The sequence below is a fragment of the Sorex fumeus genome, unplaced genomic scaffold (genome assembly GCF_029834395.1).
Source record: "Sorex fumeus unplaced genomic scaffold, SorFum_2.1 ptg000007l, whole genome shotgun sequence".
Classification (NCBI taxonomy): domain Eukaryota; kingdom Metazoa; phylum Chordata; class Mammalia; order Eulipotyphla; family Soricidae; genus Sorex; species Sorex fumeus.
In genome coordinates this window covers 57,291,512-57,317,163 of record NW_026606064.1, presented here as the reverse complement: position 1 = coordinate 57,317,163, position 25,652 = coordinate 57,291,512, and the positions used below count along the sequence as shown (strand labels likewise).

The 25,652-nt window shown below is 38.8% G+C and overlaps 1 protein-coding gene across 7 annotated transcripts in view; it reads right to left on the bottom strand.

The window, feature by feature from the left end:
* Positions 1-8,994: 8,994 nt before the first annotated feature.
* The window catches only part of ARHGAP12 (Rho GTPase activating protein 12), a 119,041-nt gene continuing 102,383 nt past the window's right edge, over positions 8,995-25,652 (bottom strand). For 5 of the 7 annotated variants that reach the window (XM_056131721.1, XM_056131755.1, XM_056131730.1 and 2 more), the window contains 8 exons: positions 25,207-25,305; positions 21,110-21,209; positions 19,387-19,503; positions 15,299-15,397; positions 13,592-13,669; positions 13,358-13,492; positions 12,996-13,098; positions 9,855-11,429 (listed from right to left, as the gene is read on the bottom strand). In XM_056131721.1, coding sequence (XP_055987696.1) covers positions 11,255-11,429; positions 12,996-13,098; positions 13,358-13,492; positions 13,592-13,669; positions 15,299-15,397; positions 19,387-19,503; positions 21,110-21,209; positions 25,207-25,305 — 906 coding nt within the window. In that variant the 3' untranslated portion in view covers positions 9,855-11,254. Of the gene's footprint in view, positions 11,430-12,995; positions 13,099-13,357; positions 13,493-13,591; positions 13,670-15,298; positions 15,398-19,386; positions 19,504-21,109; positions 21,210-25,206; positions 25,306-25,652 lie in introns of all 7 variants that reach the window. The other 2 variants (XM_056131773.1, XM_056131764.1) reach the window with 1 other exon arrangement.

The following is a 25,652-nucleotide window of genomic DNA, read 5'->3' as shown; positions in this document are numbered from 1 at the left end:
TTAAATGCTAGTAACAATTAGGCCTTTTACACTTTAAAATCAATTTCACTGGACAGAAAAATCTAACTGAGAATCTTAAGTACATTTCTCCATTTTCATTAAATATAAAGTAGTGTTGCCAAAAATTGTAAAAATTGAATGCTTTCCCATACAAATACCAAGCCTTTAGAAGTTTCCCACACTGTTCCTCCCTCTGTGGATGCTGCAATGCACACATGTTTATTTGGTTGTGGTGCCTGCTGCGGGTTGGACATCAGGTTGTGGTGCTCAGCTGAGGTTGCATGTTTTAGTTGTGGGGCTCATACACTCCTGGCTGGTATACATTTCGAAATCATTCACTGTGCCAGGACCACTGCAGGACTGCCGGGATGAAAAACAGTGCTCGAGCACTCAGAGTGTGTGATGCTATTGGGAATCAAACTCATGGCTGCACATGTGCGAGGCAGGTACATAGCAACTCAACCAATTCCCAGGCCCTCATCTGCCTTTTTAGAACAGAGGCCCCAAAGTGGACATGGGTGAAGGGATTGGTGTTGGAACATTGTACACCTGAAAATAAGTTGTGAAAAACTTTGCAACTGTAAGTCACCATGATTAAAAAAAATTCTTTTTCTAAACCCCAGGTACCCAAAAGGCATTTTCTTTTACAATCTGGTAATTTCACTAGAATATGTCCTGATGTTAGTTATTTTGGGTCAATATTCATTATTTGGTGTATAGTGTTTCAACATATACTTTCATCTCCCCAGTTTCAGAAAGCATTTTAAAAATGCTTGTAATGTCTTTTGCTTGCTTTATTTTTCCTATGATTTCTTATTAATCCCATTTATCTTCTTTGCTTGTCTTCAAATTTTAACCTTGACAAACAGCCCCTGGGGGACTGGAGAGAACTCAAGAGGCTGAGCACAAGCTCTGCATGCAAAATGCCTGGGTTCGATCCCCAGCATTACACAGTCCTCTGAGCACTGTGGCGAGCAATCCCTGAGGACAGCTGGGTGTGGTCACTCAAAGAACAAAAAATAATTCAAGTAAAACCTAAGGGACCCTGTGATACAGTTAATAAACAAGCTTGGGGTTTGATGCCTGGTTCCAGGCACCACACTTGATGTAATTGCAGCTGCACTGCCCTGTGACTAGGATCAAAAGCGATGCTCCAGTACTCAGCACCTCACCACACAAAGCATGAGGCCCTAGCAAGCACCACAACCAAGTGTGAACACTGCAATCAAGTACGACAACGCCCCCATCCTCCAACATTGCAACTATGAAGGGAAATTTTTAAATCTGAATTTAAAAAAAAAAACCAACCTACCCCTATTTGGCCCTTTTTATTTCAGGAGGGCATGCAGTGCTGGGATCAAACCCAGGCCTTGGGCATGGCAGTCCTGTGTTCAGCCTTCTGAATTACCTCCCTGTGAGCACCTTCATTTCTTTTAAGGCATCCATCTGCCTAACCCACTGTTCTGTTTCCATTTACAATGTTAAAATTTCATTTTTCTTTTTCAGGTCTTACAATTCTGATTTATGTTTTCTTCCCCCATCACTCAAAACCGTCAGCTCATTTTACACCAAGTGTCCACTTTCTACAGGATATAATTTGCCTCCTTTCTGTTTTTCATACCACTTTATAAGGAACTTGGCCTGGATGCTATTATATTGCTCATTTTTATGTAAAACTAACTGTCCATTACTTTTGGAGACAGCATTCAGCAAAGATTTGTTAATTTAATAGATCAGATTCTTGCATTCTCACATTGTGTTTAAAACAAAGGCAAAGAGAGCTCTCTGGATTTCTTTGTTGACCACTGACCTTAAACCTTTGTTACACCACTGGGTCAGAAATTAAAAAAAAATTGAAAAAAAAAAAAACTCTGTTCTACACCAGCACTTCCCAATCAGGTCCATAGGACCAGCGGTGAGCTCACTGCATATTCCCAGGTGACAATCACATAAATCAGGGACCAAAGCAAGAGACCGTAGGTGTGTGTTGAAGGGCGGGACTTCAACTGGTAGGGCAAGGGTAGTCACAGGAAAAAAAAAACAAGGTCGGGAGAGGGCCACTGTGGGGAAAGGCTGAGAAACACAGGTCTGAAGACTGGTCTATTGTTTCATCTCTCTGGTTCTAACTCTATACTAGCTAACTCTAAGAGAATTCCTGGGGGAGAGTGTGTCAGCCCTCAGCCCTGATGCTTGGGCTCCTATTCTCGGGTTTTCGGATCTGCCCTGTGCTTCCGGTGCCTTTTGCAAATACCAGTATCAGTGTGACACTTAGAATTATTGGTATTTGTTCCCACCGGTATTTCAGGGACCTGGTCACTTAGTGTTGCTATGAATGTTACTCTGTAGTGATTTTAACATGGGAATCTAACATGTGTGCTGTTGCCATCTCCCTAGTACACTGTATTTAATTTCAGTAACTGAAAATAGAATATGGATTGCTTGAGTGACCACCACTTGTATTAAATCCATGCTTTTGCTGACACTTCAGCTGAGGATGTTCTCCTTCACATTTGATTGCTTTATGACAGAACTTTATGCCAGAACCCACCTGCTGTTTAAAACCAGGATGATACCTTAATAAACAGGGAAGAAAAAAAATAAAAGTTTTAATAAACCAGGTCTCATCTGTTTAAACCTTCCTTCCTAAAAGCTCTCAGCATTTCTAGTATTTATTGACCAAACTTACTCCACACAAGAATTTTATCAATTTCTGGGGCCGGAGTGATAACACAGCAGGCAGGGTGCTTGCTTTGCACAGGGCTGACCTAGGCTCAATCCCCAGCACCCCGTATGTTCTCCTGAGCACTGTCAGAAGTGATCATTTAGTGAAGAGCCAGAGTAACCCTTGATCATAGCCAGCCGTGGCACCACCCCCCAAAATTTTTTTTAATTTTAAGCAATGGTTAATTCCAACACATTCTATGCAGTTATGTAGTAAATCTTCACTTCATCTCAGTAGACTGGCACAATCACCTCAGGAGCAGCTAATGAGGACACTGCTAAGGAGGTGATGAAACTGATTCCAGTCTCTCAACACGGGTGGCCGAGATGCAGGTGGGCCAGATACTGTACTACTGCGCCCTGGGATGCCAACATGAGGGCAGATGGTTTTGTTCCCTGTTATAGCACCAGAAATCAACATGACTGAACACCTAGGACAAACACATAATTTTTGAATTAGTAAAGGAAATCTGGGTAGGCTCATATGAAACCCTCTTCCCAACCTCTTACTCGGTAAAGATGTCTCGGTACTACCTATTAGTTGAAAGAGAAATTTGTGCTGGAGAGATAGGACAGTGGCTAGGGCTCTTGTATTGTACACAACTGACCAGAGTTCGATCCCTGGCTCCACATACACTCCTGGAGCACTACCAAGAGTGATCTTTGAGCACAGAGCCAGGAGTAAGCCTTGAACACTGCCAAAAATGCCCTCTGGCACCCCTTTTCAAAGAGCCATTTAATCTTGCCCTATGCTCACTCTGCAGAACCACTCAGTGTCCACTGAATAAGCTACAGGCATTCACAAAAGTGGTATGAAGACTCTGTAGCACTGTCCTCCCATTGTTCATCGATTTGCTCGAGTGGGCACCAGTAATGTCTCTATTTTGAGACTTGTTGTTACTGTTTTTCACATATTGAATATGCCACAGGGAGCTTTCCAGGCTCTGCCATGCAGGCAGGATACCGTTATTATTATTATTATTATTATTATTATTATTATTATTATTGGCAATTCTCAGGTCTATATAATGGTCAGAAGCAGGGGCAACATCAGAGAGGTCAGTCATAAGATGAGTGGTCAGAAACTTTATATCAGACCCAGTTCTCTATGGTAAGATTCAGGAAACATGGAACTATGGCATGCAAGATCATGGGTATTCTCCATTACTAAAGGTTTATACTCCTTCTTAACAGAGCACTGTTCGCTTCCCTAGAGGTCTTTTGAGTCTCCACTCTCTCCAGGAAAAAAGGACACACTGGACAAAAGTTCTTTAAATCCTATGGTCAAACAGCAATGCTGATAAATGAAAGTGAAGATAAAGGGAGGGGAAGAGACAGAAAGATACAGGGAAATACCCTTCCAGGGGCTGGAGCAATAGTACAGCGGGTGGGGCGCTTGCCTTGCACCCAGTCAACACAATTCAATCCCTGGCACCCCATATGGTCGAGCTCATGAGGACTGCTCCCTGAGTAGAGCCCTAAGAAACATCAGATGTGGTTCCTCCTCTACCGCCCCAGCTAAAAGCCTTTCATGTTTCGATGTACTTAATGAGATGTGGGATAATTTTACTCAATAACAAGTTCCCTCACCTGTGAGTCTTTGGGATGATTTTAACAGAGGGATTTTATTGGATAGAAACTTTCCCTACCTACACTCTGCTTAAGTCTAAACAGAAGCATTTTATTAATGGGACGGGACTGAAGAAACAAAATTATTGAGTTTCTTATCTAGAACTTTAGGTCACGGTCACAGTCCTCCCGATCATCAATTTGTTCGAGTGGACCAGTAACGTCTCCATCGTGAGATTTGTTGTTACTGTGATGCTTATATTAATGTTAACCTCTATAAATAGAATTGAAAATACATCATCAGTGGCATCTTCTTCAGAGCATTATGTTGATGATACAGAGAACTGCCTGCTCTGAATACATATGGAGTAGGACCCTTCTATAGACCAAATAATAATGAAAACAGGAAATGCTAATTACTATATATACTGTTCATACTTCATAGCAAGTATATGATGAAATGATGTGCTGCCTCACTGGGTTTTGAGACTCCGACAATTTCCCTGTGGGCTAGATTTCAGTTACCATTTATAGGAAATTTTTGTTTGCATGTTCTTCAAGGACTTCACCATTTCTTATATGTCATTATTAAGAAAACAGAAGTAAACATCAGGGTGAAGTAGCTTGGATTCCCAAAGAAAGGTCTAGTTAAAAATCATTTAGACACAGACTCTAAAGCTTCATTTCACAAAAATCTTTCCCACCAAAGTGTAAAACCCCAAATATATATATGTAAAAATACCACCATAAACCTTAGAAATATTAATGATCTCACAGTACATTACTGAAATTTCCAGAGAACAATATCAATGGACACTAATAGTTTCTAAAGTGTTTTCTCCAAACTTCAAGAATTTTGATAGAGTTGTACTGGAAATGAAATAATTTTCCACTCTAAAAGCCCCCAACATGAACCCATAATAGGTCAAATACTGACACACCAGTTGTAAGGGTGCTATTTAACATTTTAAACTCTTCCATAGTTATTTCTTGAGACTAGGATGAGCAAAGGCCCTCCCGTTGATCGTCGATTTGCTCGAGCGGGCCCAGTAACGTCTCCATTGGAGACTTTGTTGTTACTGTGTCTGGCATATCGAATACTCTCGGTAGCTTGCTGGGCTCTCCGAGAGGGGAGGAGGAATCGAAATCGGGTCGGCCATGTTGGCCGCTTGTAAGGCGAACGCCCTACCCGCTGTGCTAATTCTGAAATAGTACGTAATACTTTTGGTCACATTTTAAGAATCTTGTTTTCCTGCAAATGTTTATTCCTCATAACCAACTTACTTGAACAGTGCTGTCCAGTACAAATTTCTGGGATGGAAATGTTCTAGATTCCTGCAAACCCAATGGCCACTATTACACTACTGAACAATTGAACAGTGGCCAATGTCACCAACTGGACTTTTAAGTTTTTTTTTTAATTTTTTAAAAAAAATTTTAGTGAATCACCGTGAGACATAGACTTACAAACTTTTGTGCTCACAAAAGTCATACAATGATCGGGTACCTATACCTCCATCAGTGCTCATTCTCCACCACCAGTGTTCCCAGTATCCCCCTCCCATTCCCACCCCCCCCCCCACTGCCTCTGTGGCATTTGGATCCCCTTTATACTCGCTCTCTCCTTTAGTGTGTTATGGACTGCAATATAGGTATTAAGTGGTGAACATGTTCAGTCTATAGTTGACTCTCAGTACACATCTCCCATCTTGAGTGGATCCTCCAAGCATCCTTTACTTGGTGAGCCCTTTTCTCTCTGAACTGCCTTTTCTCCCAGCAAGTGAGGCCGGTTTCCGGACTGTGGAGCAATCCTCCTGGTACTCATCTCTACTATTCTTGGGTGCAAATCTCCCATCCTGTTACTTTATATTCCACAAATGAGTGCAATCTGGATTTTTAAGTTTCAGTGTTAAATTGCCACATGTGGCTGAGGACAATACTGGGCAGCACAATATTAGAACATCAGGGAGAGCAGATATTTATAATAGAGATGAATGTATACAGGGGCCTATTCAGGAATGTCACTGGGGAGCAATACAACCACTAAAGTCTGATTATCTGACAGGAAGAAGAGAGAAATAGTTTGATTCTTCTAAAATTAAGAGACACTAGCAGAAAGACTGATTTATAGATGTATATGTTTGAAATATTTAAGTTTCACTTCCACAAAAAATTAACTTGGCTTAAAAACAAATGCCTCCACTTGAATTCAAGTAACCTGCCTCTTCATTTAATGGCATTATTTGAACTCGCCAGACTTTACTTAAATTTATCACGGACTTTACATAGCAAATGTAATTAATAGAAATATTTTTTTCTTTGGTTCCAGGTTAATCATGCTGTGCTACTAACTAGTCACATGGCATTAGTCATTCATGAACATCCTGGGCCTCTAAAAAATAAAGGATGCTGAGTGAGAGTCTCTACTGATCCTGTCCCACTTTTCTCACTCTGGGAGACTCAGTTAACTTAAGTGTCTAAGATTTCCCAGTTTGCCTGCCAAAATGTATTTTTTTTTAATGCTCAGGAGAGGAAGCTGTAGATTTAATATATAGATTAAGACACATGCCTTGCATGAGGTCCGATTTTGTAGCTGACAATTACGGGGGGGGGGGGGGGGGCTGGGCCTCCTGAGCACTATTTAGGAGTCCTCCCCATCCCCTCACCCAAATGCCCAGGAGAAGAAAAGAGACCTTGGAATCTGCGCTGGGTTTTCACTTGCCCTTAGAGTGGGTCTGGGGATGAGCACCACCGCACCATCACTTATCATTCTGGCGTCACTATGGATTTCACCATTACAAGGTTAAGTGCTACTCTGAGTGTAAAAACCACAGTCACCAGAGCTGCCCAAAAGATCTGGCTACCAGCATTCATAATAAAAAAAAATTTAAACAATGATTGCTTTTCTGAAAACCTTGACTGAGAAAATAAAATAAAGGGAGGGGTGCAAACCTAAGAACCATTCTTTTCTGAATATGTATGAAAAGTGGTTTGCTCAACAGTTATCTTGTTCTACAAGTGCTCTGTTTATGAGAGTAGCATAAAAGTGCTTTTTCTTTTTTCTTTTTTTCCACTGTGGGAGAAGGGAAGCAACGAAGGAAATGAAAGAGTTCATTTAAGTGCCATATTCACATAAAGCTAATTTGTAAAAGCTCGATCCAGCTGAATATATTTACCGCCACCACTGGTCCACAAAACTTCAGTTGAGAAGACTAATTGAGATTCTTGAGGAGAACTCCCGAGTCTTTAGTAGTTACAGAAAGTCTCATTAGGCATTCTGAACCTCCCCTCTCTCTAGAATACTAAGTCTGACTGCTTGGCCGGAGTTTACAGCTTGTGAATTTTCAAAAGATTCTAATGCACCATTATTTTTAGGACCGCTGGTTTTGTTTTGTAGCCCCCTTTGCCTTCATGGGGGGGCTGAGCGGTGTCTCAAACTAAAGATGCATTTAGTAGGACTGTATCAGTTGTATAAGAACTCTGTCTAAAAAACAACTGTGCTCCACCTCCAACACTAGTAAGAGAGAGGCTTAAGTCCTATTGAACACCTTCCTTAGTGTTGCACTAGGAAACGGTTTCTGCAAAACAGGATCATTAGAGCTGATGGCTGGAGTTCAGAAAGGAACAAACTCCACAGAGATGCATCTGACTTATTAGACCGGTGAGAGTGTGACGTTGTGACGTCCATCTTTTAATTTTCTTCTTTACTAAAACATGTAGACTCCTCTCTGTATTTTCAAATGCTTAAAGATGTTGGAGAAATTAATGTCATGAAAAATGACATGTTCACTTTAAAAATTTAGATACTTTTCCCATGAGCTAGAGAAAAAAAATAAACCTCTTGGCAGATCATAGAATAACTTTTCTTCCTCTCATTGTTATCCTTTTGTGCATATGTGTTTGGTACCAGAGATCAAACCAAGGGTATCACACATGCAAGAGAAATACTCTACTACTATTCATTACATCCCTTTTTACTATCTTAATACCTAAATATAGTGGGCTAACGAAATGAGACTAAAATAGCACCAAGGATTCCAGATATCTGCCATTATTATAAGTGGATTTTGTTTGAACATAAGCAATGATATGTATACACATATCTACATATACACATGTATGTGTAAGTGTATTTAACATCTGCTTGAACCCGACTTTGGCTGAATTATTCAACAGTTGTGCTTTACATAAAACAAAACAAAACCAACAAACAAAAATCTAGGGGCCAGAGAGATTAGCACAGGGGTTAAGGCACTTGCCTTGCATGCAGCTGGCTCCAGTTAGATCCCCCAAACCATATGGTCCCTGAGCACACACAGACATGGACCTGGGGGTTCTCAACACTGCAGCACGAGCAGGACCACATTCTAAGACCCTAGCACCAAACTGCTCCCCAGTTGGCTGACTGCATGAGAATCGCCAGGAGGGACCCCCAGAGAGAACTAAGCAACACTTGGAGGACCCCCCTCAAGTCCCGTAAAGAAGAGAGCGAAAGAAAAAGTCTATGGACTTACCTCTATGAAAAATAACATGTTTTTAGATATTTCATAACTGTTTTTCCAGAGTCAAAGGTAAAATTTCTTATTGTTAGCAGTTTTAAAAAAGCATGCTCCTTTAAATTAAAATATAATGATTAAATGTAATTTTTCTTATAATTTTCAACTACCATTTAATGGACATTCTGAAGAAAGGCTTAGAAGTAAATAAGCTTTCACTGACAATTTATTTTAGTCTTTAATATATTTTCTACTAAAAATCAAGCTGTCGACACAGGAAAATATTACTGGTTTTGTTATTACAAAAAAAAGTGAGAATTTTTAATTCACAAATAAAGAAAACACAAGACATCGATCTCACCACACATACAATATTATAATAAACTGATTAGCTGTAGACTTATACAACATTCAAGACTTCACATACACAAATATGTACCTTGAAACAAGAAACACAGGACAAATTTAAACTTTGATATGTCTGGTAACTACCAACAGAAAAAAAAATCACTGATTTGAATCTAATTATTTTCCTGGTGTACAATCACATTATAGTCCAGTCATAAGCATAGTGTAGCATTAAGGTCACCCTTGGGCAAATATAAACAACCTGATTTCAGGGCTTTTTACTCCCTGCCCAAAATAATCTGCTTTCCCACTGTTGTCAAGTAGCTTCATTTGTTAACAATTAAATAAGAGCCACAACAAGAAACAACACTTTTATCACAAAACTCAGGTGAGAGGCTTTTAGACAGATCATATAAAAATCATTTGTTTCCGTGAAGTCAATCTGTAAATCATAAATACAATTCTAAGAAAAAGGAGTTTTAGTTACAAATTATTCACTTTGAAAAACTGATGAAGAAATAAGAGGTAGGGAAAGGGTGGTGAAGGTTGTTGACATAGCAGGGAGTAGAGAAGGTGTGAAATGAGGAAAATGTATTTGCCACAGAAAATATTGGATTCAGTTGATTTTTTTAAAGTGAGGTATAAGAATATGCTGGTAAACGCAAAATCAAAAACAAAATGAGAAACCAAAATGCACATTTCCAATGGGAAAAAATCTCTAACCTCTTATAGTTTTCTTTATTCAGATTAGACATTTCATATACAGCAGTTAATCTAGAAAAATACATTAAAAAAAGTCTCCAACAGACAACCATGCTCTCTGTAACAAAACCTTCCAGACCCTGTTTTATTATACAAATCAATCTACATTAGTAATGTAAAAAGAAATTCTCAAATTTGGTAATGTCATTTTCCATCTGACATCTATCTAATTTGCATATGGGTTTCCACTATTCCTACCACAGTTAGAATTCTGTAATAAATTTTTTCTAATGTATTCTGTACATATTAAATAACCTAAAAGGTTCCCTTCGTAGTGCATTTACCATTTAGCAAGTCTACTCGGTATTTTTCCAGTACCATTTGTATTACAGTGATTTGCCTGTAAATGTAATTAGAATCTAAAAGTGCACAGTTAACTTTCTCAAATAATGGCCTATTTCTGGAGGAAACCTAATATTCACGAAAAAGATTACCAGTATTGTGATTAGAAATGTAGGGTTAGAATGTACTCTGAGACTATACAACACAATTATACACATAAGCTAAAAGACATTGTCTTTAGCCTGTATTTACATAAAATAAAGTCTGCTTCCACAGGGTCATACCAAGAAATCAGTATGGCACTAGATATAATCGGGGTTGTAAGCTACAGGATAAGTGTAGCACAGACAACCCCAAAGTACCCTGAACGGACTTACACTAAATTAAACCCCAGCATATCACAGTGTTTTAAGTAACATTAGTGTGCTGCTCGAACAAGCAACTAAGATATCCAATGAGGATGCTACGCAGCACAGAAGCAAAGCCTTCATCAGGGGATTCTATCTGGGTTCTAATGAATTTAGCACTCAGACTGCCACTGCATGCAGAAACCCTGAAAAAGAAATACACAGGTTTCGAAACAGATAGACATCATTTTTTTTTCAAATGCCCAAGAGCGTTTTTAATATAACTGATACTACGTATTGTTCTATTATGTGGCGAACCCAATGAATCATGAGAAGAAATGCTACATTATCCAGTTTGAGGGAAAAAGAAAAAGAAAAACCCAAACCATAGCATTCTCACCAGCATAGCTTTCTTACCAAATTATCCAGTGTTTATGACTGGTCAGAAGGACAAGTTTCAATTTTTACTGAAATTCAGAGTATGAAATGCAAACATTCAGGATAAAATTAATTCAGAATCACGCACAGTGATATCATCTTGCAACAAAGCAGCAAATATGAGGGCGCAATACACATCTTGACTCTCCCGTTCCCACCTTATCCCTCAAAAAAAAAAAAGTGCAAAAATCAAAAAGTCACTGCTTGGTCCAAAAATGAAAAACATCATGAATAAGGATGTGAAATCTGATGGAATCCAGCTTCTGTTCCACAGGACGTCTTCAGCAGGAGTCAGCGTCCGAAGATGGAGCTTAGTTCCAGCAGGATTAATTCCACAATCTGATTCTGGTAGACAGTATGAACTGCTATATTCCCAGTCTCCTTCTCTGGCTTTAAGAGAGTAGGCCCAAAAACAATTGCTATACTCTGATAAGTCATTCGGTTCTTTTCTCCATTTTCTATAACTCTGAAGGAGAAAAAAAAATAGTTTAAAAGGAAAATGAGTGGCTGGAGTGATAGCACAGCGGGTAGGGCGTTTGCCTTGCATGCGGCCAACCTGAGTTCAATTCCCAGCATCCCATATGGTCTCCTGAGCACCGCCAGGGGTAATTCCTGAGTGCAGAGCCAGGAGTAACCCCTGTGCATCGCCGGGTGTGACCGACCCCCCAAAAAAATGGAAATGAAAAACAGAAAGATTTTAAATTGTATTAGAAAGAGAAAAGTGTTTAGAAGGAAAAAATAGATGTTCATTTTCCTAAGCTACATATCAACTGCACCAAGTAAAATTCAGTCCAAATGCCATTGAATTTTATTATTATATTGCTTTGTTTTGTTTTTGGAAACATCAAGCAGTTCCCAAGACTTATTTCTAGCTGGGTTTGGGATGCTGATGATAAAACCCAGGTTGACCATGTGCAAAGCAAGTGCCACACCTAACTGTATTCTCTCTCTCTGGCCCCTGAGCTTTTCTCCATATAAACAGAGATGAAAGGTATAATTACACATGTTCTAACAAACTTATTATGTGAGAAAAACTTAGTGAGATATTCTATATTTCTTTAAAAAATTTAAATCGAAGGCACAATCCAACTACCAATGATTACTCAATAAGATAAGAGGGAGAATTTATCAGTGTACACAAGTTTAAACTTTCTATGCCACTCACTTTTTGATTTAGATGTGCGCACACACACACACATTCTCTATACTAATAATTTTAGTATTCTAGTTTTATTCTGGCTGAAGGAAAAAACAGTTATTAAAGTAGCTATGTTGGGGCTGGAGCGATAGCACAGTGGGTAGGGCGTTTGCCTTGCATGCGGCCAACCAGGGTTCAATTCCCAGCATCCCATAAGGTCGGTCCCCCAAGCACTGCCAGCAGTAATTTCTGAGTGCATGAGCTAGGAGTAACTCCAGTGCAATGCCAGGTATGATCCCCCCCAAAAAATTGCTATGTCGTAACTTAGCCATGATGTCCTTATTTTAAAGTAATTTGGTGTTTCTCACTTAACAGTCACTATAATCTTCCTATTAACATGCAACACTTTGGTATGTTTTGTTTTGGGGCCACACTGGGCAGTGCTTAGGGATTACTGCTGGCTCTGTGCTCAGAGATCACTCCTGGAGGGCATGGGGGATCACATGGGATGCCAGGGATTAGCCTGGGTCAATCGTATAAAAGGCCCTACTCACTGTCATATCACTTGAGCCCCTGCAAAATTCATTTTTAACTAGGACTACCTATTAGGCATTACAGAAATGCCTTGCATATAAAATTGACGTTAATGTACTAATCAGGCCATCAGGCTGATGAGGGACAAAAACTCACAGGACCTGTGTGCCCTTTCCAACATAAAGAGACAGCACATGGCACAGTGGAATCTTAGCATGTGTCTGAGTAATCCTGGCATCAGCCACAGATAGCCACACCACATCTCCTAACTGGTATAGTTCTTGCTTTTATGTACGGGTTTCTATTTGGGGGGGGGGGGGGGGGGGGGCGCACTAATTCACTTTTCTGTAAGATCCTCACCTTTTGAGATGCCTGAACAGAATCTGCATTGTATCTTGATTTGGCTTTGGCAACTGTTTGATTAGGTCCTTAACAGCAGCAACTCGCTGTCTCGGTTCTTGTTCTGGAGGGGAAATAGGTAACAACTAGAGATTTTGCAAGAAACTGAAAGTAGTGACAGAGTCTGGTAACACACATATTTGGTAATACACAGTGACATCTGGTGGTCATATTAAAATTTTCTGAAGTTAAACAATCCTTTGAAAACACTTGTTTCAAATAAGATCAAACAGAAGTAGCTTCATCTGTGCAAAGGATTTGAAAATCCTTTTTTCTTTTTTCAGTCTAGGGAAAACAAACACTGTATGAAATTACATACTTACTAATTGCGTTAACAAAATCATTAAAATGACTAAATGTAAAAAGAGGTTCTGGTAATTCTCGAAAAAACATTTTGAGGGCTCCAGTGATGACATGGATATCTTCCCATTTACTATCATTCAAGTCCAATTTCTCATCTGAAAAACAGTGGCAACAAAACAGTTTTTAAACTTACTTTATATCAATTTGAATAGTTATGAGTTGTTATCCTGGATTAACAGCGAGTATGAACTTACCGTGATTAACAGCGAATCGCAGCTTCTGGATCACCGCGAGGTTACCACTTACTCTGTAAATCCCATCAACATCCAAACCTGAGACAAATAATATTGTTATGTTTAACACATTTGTTTTCTACTTCTAAACATGCACGCACGTTTCATCAGCCCATAATCAAATCGGCAAATACCCTTTCCTCTAAATGCCTCTTTATTCAGGCTTCACAGGAAGAAGAGAGTTGGAGATTCACTTTGAATTTTGTTAACTAAACAGCAATGATTCTATGGTATCAAGTAAACTGTGGCTCATCTCAAGGGAATCATTTCATTAAACTTGAAATGTCAAAATTTTAAGATAAAATGGGGATAGCTCATAGAGTAAAGGAAGGTAATACATAAAATCAGCCCACGGCATGTATGCTGCCTGAGCCCACGTGCTGCTTGTGCCCACATGGCCGAGAACATGTGTCACCTGCATCTTCCCCCGGGAGATGTATACTTTCCTAACTAATGCTGGGATGTGTGTAGGGGCTCTCTCCACCTATGGAGAAGCCCGTGTTCTCTCTTCAGCATGTTACTCTCTCACTTTCTCTCACTTCTTCCCCTTCCTGAAACCTTCAAATAAAAACTGTTTTTACTTCAAAAAGAATAAAATAATAAAATCAGTCCAACATACTTAACTACCAACTAAAATAACAATGGATAATTTGTAGTTTATTGATTTCTTTCAAACATAGAATATCATCATTTGAAAGTCATAAAATATTCATTAAATGATAATGCTGTACAACAAAGTATCCAATGTACTATTCAGCAAATTTTTAATAAAGACATGCAGTGTGGTGTTGCCACTGTCTTTCTGACAATGAGTCAAAAGGCAAGAAGTCTCTGGGGGAAATGAGAAACTATGTAAATGCTCTAATTTTATGAAATGTTTTGGATGATATGCAGGTAAAGTTAATGTGATTACAATCATATTCATTCATATAAAACTAGCGAAAATACTGTAAATATGTAGCAATGTAGCACTGTCATCCCATTGTTCAGCGATTTGCTCGAGCGGGCACCAGTAATGACTCCATTGTGAGATTTGTTGCTATTTTTGGCAAATTGAATATGCCACAGGGAGCTTGCCAGGCTCTGCCGTGCAGCCGGGATACTCTTGGTAGCTTGCTAGGCTCTCCATGAGAAATGAACCCGGGTTGGCCGTGTGTAAGGCAAACGCTCTACCGCTGTGCTATGTTAAAAATAAAAATTAGCTTGCTAAAGAAAATGGCATTAAGAGGATTTTAGACACTTCACAGTTGAGATTTAAGTTATGTCATCTCGTTTTTATTAGAGATGATGTAAACAAAATTTCCTGTCTTCTACACTGCCAAATACACTGCTTATTATTGTAATAAGCCCACTTTCACAATCACCACATTCTTCACTTCGAGCAAATGCCATTTCAGAATGGCTTCAAAGAAGACCATAAGTTTAATCAACCATAATTAATGAATTTTGAATAGATGCCCACAAAGGTCTTAACTTGAAACGGACACAAACACAACTTTCTTTGCAAACAAGACGGCTCTGTGTTAACATCTGACTGCTTCTGGTTACACTACTCTTAGTCATAAAAATCCTTGAATTCTACTGGTACGACAAAGGATTAGTCAATGTTAAAATAAAATATTATATTTAAATATTAAAGTTCTCAATATTAAATTTTGATTTTCTTACCGTATTCTTCAACATGTTCAATGCATAACTTCACAAATTTTGGCACTGTGCTGTTCTCTCTCTGACACAGATTAGCAAGATTGCATCCAAATACCTGATCTGAAAGAGATTAATTCAATTTGATTTTCTGCCTCGATTTATTTTAAAAAATGAACCACCCTGCTAAAATTTTATTCACAAAATGGCTAAAACAATGATTGCACAATAGAAGATAAATAGTATACCCAAGGAAACAGGGAGATAGCTCCAAGGTGGTTCCTGAGCTGGGAGTGGTCACCAAGCACTGAGCCAGGAGTAGCGCCCACCAGTACTGGGTGTGACCCTGACACAAAAGCCAAAAGGTGCACCGAGGCAGTGAGGAACAACAGGCAAAAATATCTGCATCTTAAGTACTTTACATTGTGCAGATCATTTCAAAATGTTTCTTCATTACTGAACTGCATGAACACTTCAATTTATTCTTGCAAAACAGTCTTTTTCTACTTACTCCTTTTGCAGATACCAATCTTACCCCAATTTTAGCTTCTCCCTATCACTCCTGGTCTTTTTTGGGTTTTGGTTTTTTTTTTTTTTCCAGCCAAGACAGAAGGGATGATTCATTGGACACATTACATTCAGCCAGTCAAGAATAGAACTAGAATGCGAGGTCCTAGACAAAGTACTGGAAGGGACTGTTTTGATGGGAGCACCGAGGGTCTGTCTTTCAAAGGTGGTAGTGGTGAACAGATGATGATGTGCTCCAGATACAGCAGGACGAGTTCTAGACAGCACACGAATTAGTTTGTACCCAAGTCCCCCATCTCTGCCACTCCTTCCTTCAGAAACTCCTATGGCTTCATGTGGTGCAGAATCTGCCAGTTTTCTTGGAATTCTGCCTCCTCTTTCATCTTTTGCTCTTCAGGCTGTGCATCTGCTTCTTTCTCCACTCAGTTCTCATGATGTGGAGGCTTCTAGGAAGACGGTGGATGGCCAAGCTCTCACTCCTGGTCTTAATAAAACATCACCTCCTCAAAAAAAATCCTCTGCTTGTTCTAGTTGAGCTCGCTCCATTTCAGTCACAATTCCATTACTGTTAGAGTCTTCATATTAATTACCACTATTCTATTATTATGCCTATATTTATTTATAATTTTTCAAATTTAATTTGAGCTATACCCAAAGGCTCTTCCTGGCTCTGTGCTCAGGAGAGACCCCTGGTGATGCTCAGGGGACCACATGCAGTCTAAATTTAGTGACTGTTAGATTTGTATCAACAGTTGTCGCTTTTGTCTACATTTTTTAAAAATTCAGATTAAAAAATTTTTAATGAAAAAAGCTTCTAAAATAAAAATTATTTTGTCCTCTCTTATATTTCTTAAATGAACAGACCTTAAAATTTCTGAACACCAACAGGTACTCAGAATACAGGCTCATTTACTCATTTACTATCTAAGTAGCAAGGTAGCACTGTTCTGTTGTTCACTGATTTGCTCAAGCGGGCTCCAGTAACATTTCACAACAAATTGTGAGACTTGTTGTTACTGTTTTTGGCATATTGAATACATCACGGGGAGCTTGCCAGGCTTTGCCATGCAGGCGAGATACTCTAGGAAGCTTGCCGGGCTCTCCAAGAGGAGCGGAGGAATTGAACCCAGGTCAGTCATGACTACTTCAGTAAATACTAGAATAATTAAACAATCAAAGCAAGCTGGTACATGCTCATTATGTGCTCATACTTGATTTCACAAAATATATTTCAAACAGGCAGCCAGGGGATGGCCCCGATGGCTCCTTCACCAGCCGCCCATGTTCTGGGGGGGCCCGGGGCCGCTCCCCCAGTCGGGGCAGCCCGGGACATGGGGCAGACAGTGGAGGAAACAAGGGCCAAGCCGGTTGATTGATTGATCAGATGCTGTTTATTCCATTCTCATCCCTGTTCACTCCTTTCTCTGTCTCTTTCCTTCTCTCCCGGCCCCCGATCTGGAACCCCTTTCTCTTTCTGGCTCTGACTCTTGATCTCGCCTTCACCCCTCATCCCACTCTTTTTTTTTTTTAATTTTTATTAGTGAAACACCACGAGGTACAGTGGTAGAATTACAAATTTTTGTGCTTGCGTTTCTTTCAGTTATACAATGATCCAATACCAATCCCTCCACCTTACAGTCTCCTTAAAACCCCAAACCATGAGGGGCTGGGCTTACACATAGGTGTGGTCACAATCAATAGGGGTAAAGTTCTTTCCCTCAGGGGATGCTGCCTCTAGGACAGATTCTCTTTCAGAAGGATGACCCACCCAAGGGTGGAATTCCATGGGTGTGTTTCTCCTCTCCTTGTCCAACAAACATACAAGCATTCATAATATTAGTCATTTCGTATGGACACAGTAAGAGATGCATTAAGCTTATAGAATTGCTCTCCTACGGTCATCTCAATCTCACACTACAGTGTTCAGGCCAGATTAGTCTTTCCTATCCCTAGCAGGGTCCTAGTCTTGTCATTACTTTTGGATCATGACAGCATTTGTCATGATCAAGCTCTTATAATTAAGAATTGTGGCACTTGGGCCAGGCCCATCTCGATGCAAAGGTAGCACATAGCTTACCGCTTGCCCTGGTTCCATCCAGTCCCTCGTCAGGACCCTGCTTTTGGGGGCTCTATGAAGTGAGGGCAACTGAGGCTTAAATTGAGAAAGCAGATGCCTGGGAATGAATAATATTCGAAGCCAATTAAATCCCATGTTACAAAAGCATAATATTGTCTTCTTGTGTCTATACAAAAGGACATTGCTTTAAAGTAAACTATTCAAAAGATACAAGGAGAGGAGAAAGGCAATATTAACTTATAAGTTCAGTGTCCTAGAAAGATCTGACCTTACAAATGAACAGAAACAGGTTAGGGGAATAAGCTGATGAACTATTTGGGGAAGAGAGCACAGAAGTGGTTACAGATAAACAAAAGAACAGGGTGACTTGGGAGCACTTTGATGGGTGTGACCCGATAAACCTAAGTTCCTTGTGGCAAGGGAGAAAGGACAAAGTAATGTTACCCTACAAAACGGTATTAGTCTTTCAACCCTATATTTCAAATTGCCATGTTAGTACTAAATATTTAGAAAAAAGTTATCTGAAGTTAAAACACAGGTTTGTATTTCTCAATGAAAAGGTCTGGTGAACAAATGAATACAGTTTGTATTCATTTATCTTGGAGGCTTGTTTTAAAAGGTTCTAAGCTCCCTGATAAATTCATATGCATTATCTGGAATGTTATTAGGCTGCTAATTTGAATCACTTAATTAGCCAAACTCTTCCAGAAGTTTTAAGTATCTTTTTAATGAAACCCTTTTGTACATTTTAATTTAGATGCTTTGCAAACAGATGTTCCAGTGATAATCTTTTTTAAAAGCTTCATAGTCAGATATATAATATGTACTGCATTTCACAGCATAATCATTGCAGATTTTATGTCACATTTAACTTGCGAAACAGTGAGCTGTGACTATAATAAGGTTTTTAATTCTTTTTTTTTTTTTGCCAGCACTGCTTAAAAACAGCTCAATGACTATACAGTGAAATACCATGTCTTATTTTCCTTTGCCTTGACCTGAATTTCTGAATAAATGTCAGTTGAAAAGCTTTATGAGAAGTAAATGTATCTACACATGTATTCTGTGATTTTACTATATACTTTATTTAGAAAAGATTCTCTTTTTCGTGGTACTTATAAATAAAGTAAAAAATGTAGAACTGAAGAAACACCCGAATAAAATTGATTCTTCTCCTCTTTATTTCTATTTTATTAGTGATCATTTCTTCAAAACTTCTGATTTGTTCCACCAATCTCATCATATTCAGGTGGTGCCTCTGGGTCAGGATTTCTAAAAACTTGGTTTGCTATGTATTTGTTTCTGTTAATACCTTAATTAAACTCTTCATGAATATTTAAAAAATCAAATTTAATTACCCTAATGTATTTTAATAACTGAACCTAATAACTTTAATGAATAAAGAATGAAAGCATTTCACTGTTCGGATTTTTTTTTCAGTTTTTAATTTAACTGTTATTAATTCTGAATACAGTCCAAGTTCATTATTATAAACAACCATACCTACCTTTAATATAACCTTTTTCACGAACAGCTTGCAAAGTGGGACGTCGCGTAAGAAACTTCTTTAGATTTTTCTTGGTCTTTTTCTGTTCAGAAGAATCTATACTAGACATTTTCATGGCTTAAAGACAGAAAAAAGATATTAAGCATCCCATGCTTTCTTTGGTAAGTTTTTCTACCTAGCACTAAGATTAATCTCACATGCAAAAGTCACAGTTTAAAATGATAAACTAGGGACTGGAGCGAGCGATAGCACAGGGGTAGGGTGTTTGCCTTATAGGCAGCCAACCCAGGTTTGATTCCCAGCATCCCATATGGTCCCCTGATCAAACGCCAGGAATAATTTGCATAAGCCAGGAGTAACCCCTGTGCATCGTCAGGTGTGACCCCCCCCCCAAAAAAGAAGAAGATAAACCAAACAAGCTACTTTCTTTGGCGTGTGTGCCAAAAAACTTTAAGATATTCTAACTTATAATCATTATTTCATAAGTGCTACTATTTATCTTGGACTCTCATCAGTTTTAGACTGTAAAATTCTAAATTTAGATAATCCAGAAAAATCCACAAAGCATTAAAAAAAAATCCATAAATGGGGTCAGAGTGATAGTACAGCAGGGAGGGTGCTTGCCTTGTCTGGGGCCAACCAGGTTCAATCCCCAATATTGCACATGGCCCCTCCAAATGCTCCATGATCCTTGAGCACAGAGGCAAAAGTAAACCCAGAGCATCACAGGGCATGGTACGAAAAGAAAAGGAAAGAAAAAGAAAATAAAAGAAAGCCATAAAACATAAAAATCCTTATCCTTACTGAGATACTCCCTTCCTTACATAAAACATGTATCTCACAATTATCTGCACTTTACATCTTATAATCTATACTCTGAAATAGGAGTTGTTTTATGTTACATCAGACCCATTTCTTGTTCAGTTACAAGACTGAAAATGTAAATATTGTGAACAACTTTATAAAAATAAAATTTAAAGAAAAGACTGAAAATGTTAAACAAGTAATTCTAAAATAATTTTAGAAAGCCTAAATAATGATATCAGTAAAATTTATTTTTATTATTTACACTATAATAGTCACAGTAATAGGCTGCTCACCTCACTAGAATGTGGGCCAATAGAAGTAGGACAGTTTTCTAAGCATTTAATGCATTTGGAAGTCAAAATTTTTTCAGGTAAGTGTGAAATAGTTGGAATAGATTTAACAGAGTTCAGAGTTCAAAGTTCAATCCGTAGTTTGTGGCCTATTATAAGTGGGATTCAAACAATGCTCCCAGTAGAACCCCTACCCCCCCCCCCCCACCCCTGTGGTAACACCAGCTTTCACACTGGCCCCTAGGCAGGCAGGAGCTGGGGCAGAAGGCGTGTCCACATATTCCCCAGGGCAGAGTTGGCTGCCGGGTGTCCCGTAGGAAACTGGGACTGCTTATACCCTATGAGTTTTGAATTCTTAAAATTGAAAATTCTTTCTAAGACTTTAAGCCATAATTTTATATTTGTAAACAAATAAAGTCCAGCTTGCTAAAAGCCTCAACAGAAGAGCATTTTAACATTTTTCTCTCAGAAGTATCAGGACAGCTTGAAGTTAAAATCAGTGCTGAAATACAGATACCTACGCTACTTAGAGTTTTCTTACTTTGTGTATTTACTTTAAACCTCTGACGAACTACAAGAGAATTACATTCACACAAAGTATTATGTGCTGATAGGAAAGAACTTACAACGAAGTTTTTTAGGCTCCTTATGGTCCTTTTCTTTATCGTGCTTTTCCATTCCTGGGGAATCTGGTATCTCTTCTTCAAATGCTTCCTCTGTTTCTGTCTATTGAATAGAGATTTCCCAAACATGCATTACTTCTGACACATTTAAGATGTACTAGCACAATTATCAGATGATCAGTCAATGGCTCTCTGGAAGGATTTTTTTCCAGAAGGATTTTTAGAAAACCAGTAGGTCATACATACCAAGTATATAGTATGTGTGACAAATATAGCTAATAAATCTTCACAAAAATATTGTTTCCCTCTTAAGTGGAATTCTGAATTTCAAAGTAGACAAAAATTCACAGGGTATGAGTACTATCTAATGATTGGTTACCTTGCTTCATTTTGATCAATGCATATCACTGATAAGTTTTAAAAGGTCAAGCTACAATATATGGTGGAAGAATATGATAAAGCTATTTTCTGAGACAACAGAAAAAGAAAAAGCAAGTAGACAAGGGTACACTGGGCACTATGTCAAGAGTTAATCATAACTCACAAACTTATAGATGTCTGAAATTGAAAGAAACCTTACAGTTCATCGAAAAAAGGTATAGAATGGGGCAGGAGCAATGGTACAGCAGGGAGGACATTTGCCTTGCACGTGGCCAACCTGGGTTTAATCCTTGGCACCCCATATGGTCTCCCAAGCCCACCAGGAGTGATCCCTGGGCGCAGAGCCAGAAGTAAGCCCTGAGCACCTCTTGGTGTGGCCTAAAAACCAAAATTAATAATAAAAAGGCAAAGCAGTATCACTTTTACAAGTTTGAAAAAAAAAAAAACTGAACTAGATTCTGCAAGTTAAAAGCCATGTTTTCCTTTTCCTACTGACTTAATTCTGGAATTAGTTTTTGCATATAGTACAAAAGGTCACAATTGTTTTCTAAATACTCTAGTTGACCCAGCATCATTTGCACCCCCCCCAAATCTGTCTTTTCTCATTTTCTTACTATGTTAGGTCTGCAAAGAAGTGTCCAGAGTATATTTCTAAACAGAACCTATTTCTGGATTCTTTCTGTTCCACAGGCCTGCGTGTCTGTTCCAGCATCACTGTATATTGACAGAGCTTTCCAAAGTCTCCGTCTATGGCCTGGGGAACAGGTCAAAGGCCTAGGAACATATGCTGTGCACTGCACAATCCTCTGTGCATTGCCAGGAGTGAGCCCCATCAGGAGTAGCCTGCTCGCCAGCCCGAGCATGGTGAGTGGAGCCCACATCACCAACACTCCCAACAGATTACAGCAAGTCCTATTTTCTCCTTCACGAGTGTTGAGAATATTCTTGCCCTTTGCACTTCTATGTCAATTGAGAGTAATCCTATTGGGCCGGGCAGAGCTCTGCAAAGGATGGAGCACTTGCTCTGTGTGCCAGAGCACTGACCTTAGCCCCCAGCACCGCTGGGTCACCCGCGTACCAAAGTCGCCCAAGCATGGCCCAAGACTAGCCTCAAAACAAAGAAAAGTATAATAAGCTGGTCATGTTCGAGCAGAAAACCAAGTAGGATTCTAAAGGGGAATGTTCAAATATCATATCTGTGACTGTCATACACATGTATGAAAACTGGATCTTGACATTTCTGAATCCTTGAATCCATATACATGATATACTTCTCATTTAGTTAGGTTTTCTTCAGTGAGTTCTATAATTTTTTTCCTGATTAAGTCTTATATAATTCATGGTATATTTGCTCCTAAGTGTTTTAGTCACTTTGTAATTAGAATATATTCTTAAATTTCAGAGTCAATAACCTTTCTATCTTTTCATTGGTTCACATTTCCTGATCCTGTAGGTCTCAATTAACAAAACAAGACAAAATACCCCTTTCTCTATAAGACCTTCACTGACTCCTAGCTAGATTAGCTTTGCTTTTATTTTCCTTTTTTACAGTGTTTTAAAGATGTACACCATACATCCCTTACTCCTATGATCATAAAACGGATAACAATTCATTATTTTAATGTTTCATTGTCTTCATTAATCGTCTGACTCTAAGTTCCATAGAGAAAGGTGAAGCATCCAGTAAAGTGCCTCTATATCCTCATTGTGTAAGGTATTCATGTATTTGTTCAATAAATGCAAGTGTATTTACTTTCAAGGGACAGTGAACAGATTATAGTGACTAGAGCTGTAAGCCAACATGGGTAGTACTGAAAGTACATTTGAAGAGATAATTATGGCCTCAGGAAGTTTAATTTTAATAGGAATCACATTAAGTTTCTGAGAAGAGGATCAAAAAACTGACTTTAAGAAGTTTTATATATCTAAGGCATTAAAGAGTGAACTGGCTGGAGTTGAGATTATATAAGGAACACTAAGCTGTGTAGTTAAGTGGTGGCTCCGTGGTAAAGTATATGCTTTGCATGTATGAGGCCCTGGGTTTGATCTCTGGCACCGTAACAAAAATAAAAACAAAAAATAATAAGCAAAGTATTTAAATTACTTTTACTTTGTATGACCACTTAAAGGACACTCTGTGGTTTCAAGAATAAAAGGGAAAGTAAAAGAAGGAGACAAGATTGAGAAAAATCATACCACATTATAAACTGCAGAGGAAAACCTTATCTAGAGATAAGGGGATAATGTGCTAGAGGGTAAAAGTAGGAGCAGAGAGTGAAATACTCAGATTCCAAACTTGGGTGGTTTTAAATTTCATAAATCGTAAGACTTTAGAACTTAAAAAGCATTTAGAGACAACCAAGTCCCACTTCTCTATTTTATAAGCAGGAGAATGTCTTGGTAAGGCCACAAACCTTATGAACAGTGATCACTGAAAGACACCACTGTCTACTAAAGCCAGTGTATCATAATGGTTTTAGTCCCCATTTAGAGGAAGGAAGGAAGGAAGGAAGGAAGGAAGGAAGGAAGGAAGGAAGGAAGGAAGGAAGGAAGGAAGGAAGGAAGGAAGGAAGGAGAAATGGAGGGAAGGAGGGAGGGAGGGAGGGAGGGGGAGAGAAAGAGACACAGAGGGAGAGAGGGAGGGAGAAAGAGGGAGAGAGAGTACAGTGGGCAGGGTGCTTGCATTGCATGCAGCTGAGCTGGGTTCAATTCCCAGCACCCCATATGGTTTCCAGAGTCCTGCCTGAGTTCAGAGCCTGGAGCTTTGAGCACCACCAGGTGTGGCCCAAAAACCAAAATAATAATTATTATAATAATTAAAAAAAATTAAACCACAATCTGTTCCTAAATGTTCAAATTTTAATAAATTAATATCTAGTGTGATAAAGCTTTCCCTTCTGCTGTTGACAATGATCCCTGGTGAGGAGGTGAGAAAACAGCCCCTGCATGACTACTGCTGCTCTTATGAACACAGCTTTCGAAAACAAATTAGAGGTTCTTTTTGGTTGCTATTACAGAAATAAATTTATCAGGAACATGAGGGTACTGAACACCAGTTGGCTGGAAGCAAGCAGGAAGGGGGACATCAGCAGAGAAAAGGTGCTAATGGCAAAACATGCTTCATTCCCTTCAGGATTCTGCCACGGGTCTGCTCACACCTAATTGTAAAAGGGTTTCCAACTCATTCCAAATACTAAGTGCTGAGGACAATTTGACTGTACCTTTTTCTTTTTGTTAGAAAAAAATTTTTGGACCAATGCCTCGTGAAAACAATTTTAAAATACAGTAACATTATATAAATAAAAACATTAAGTTTTGGGGGGCTGGAGAGATAGCACAGCAGGGAGAGTGTTTGCCTTGCATGCAGACAATGTGTGTTCGATTCTCAGCATTCCATATGGTCCCCTGAGCACTGCCAAGAGTAACTCCTGAGTGCAGAGCCAGGAGTAACCCCTGTGTATTGCCAGTGTGACCCAAAAAGCAAAAAAAAAAAAAAAAAAAAGTTTTTTTACCAACTTACAGAAATTGCTAAATTGACCACTATCTTTCCTACCTCTGACAAAATATAATAATTATAAATATTACAAAATAAAGTGTTTCTTCCACATATGAATTGGAAACTTCATAATCAACAACTAACTAAATGCCAAAAATGAAATAGCTCTAAAATTTTACAAACAAAATGAAACAAAACAAAAAACCCTTAGTCAAACACATACCTGATTACAGATAGTATTACTAAGGACTTTAAACCAGTCATTGATAACAGTGTCATTATCAGACTGAATAAGCAGCTCCGTTCCTTGGCGGGTTTTCAGCTTTAGAGGAGAGAAAAACAGAAGTAGTTATGATTGGTGCTTTAAACCAAATAAATATATTAAATTCTAAATTTATAAAATCATCAGCAGGTTGAATGTCATATTAATGGTGATTAAAATTTTAAATATTACACAGTGGCTGAATCTTTCATTTTAGTATCAAGTAATACCAGTTAAACTGTTTTATGAAACATGAGGGCATTTCTCACAACAAACTCTTGGTGATCATCTAGTAATTTATGAACCCCAAACTTCTTCACATAAATGTCATGAACTATGATGAAAATCTAGTACATTTAATCACTAAAAAATGAGTTTGGGGAAGATGGGAAGATGGAGATGGCCCA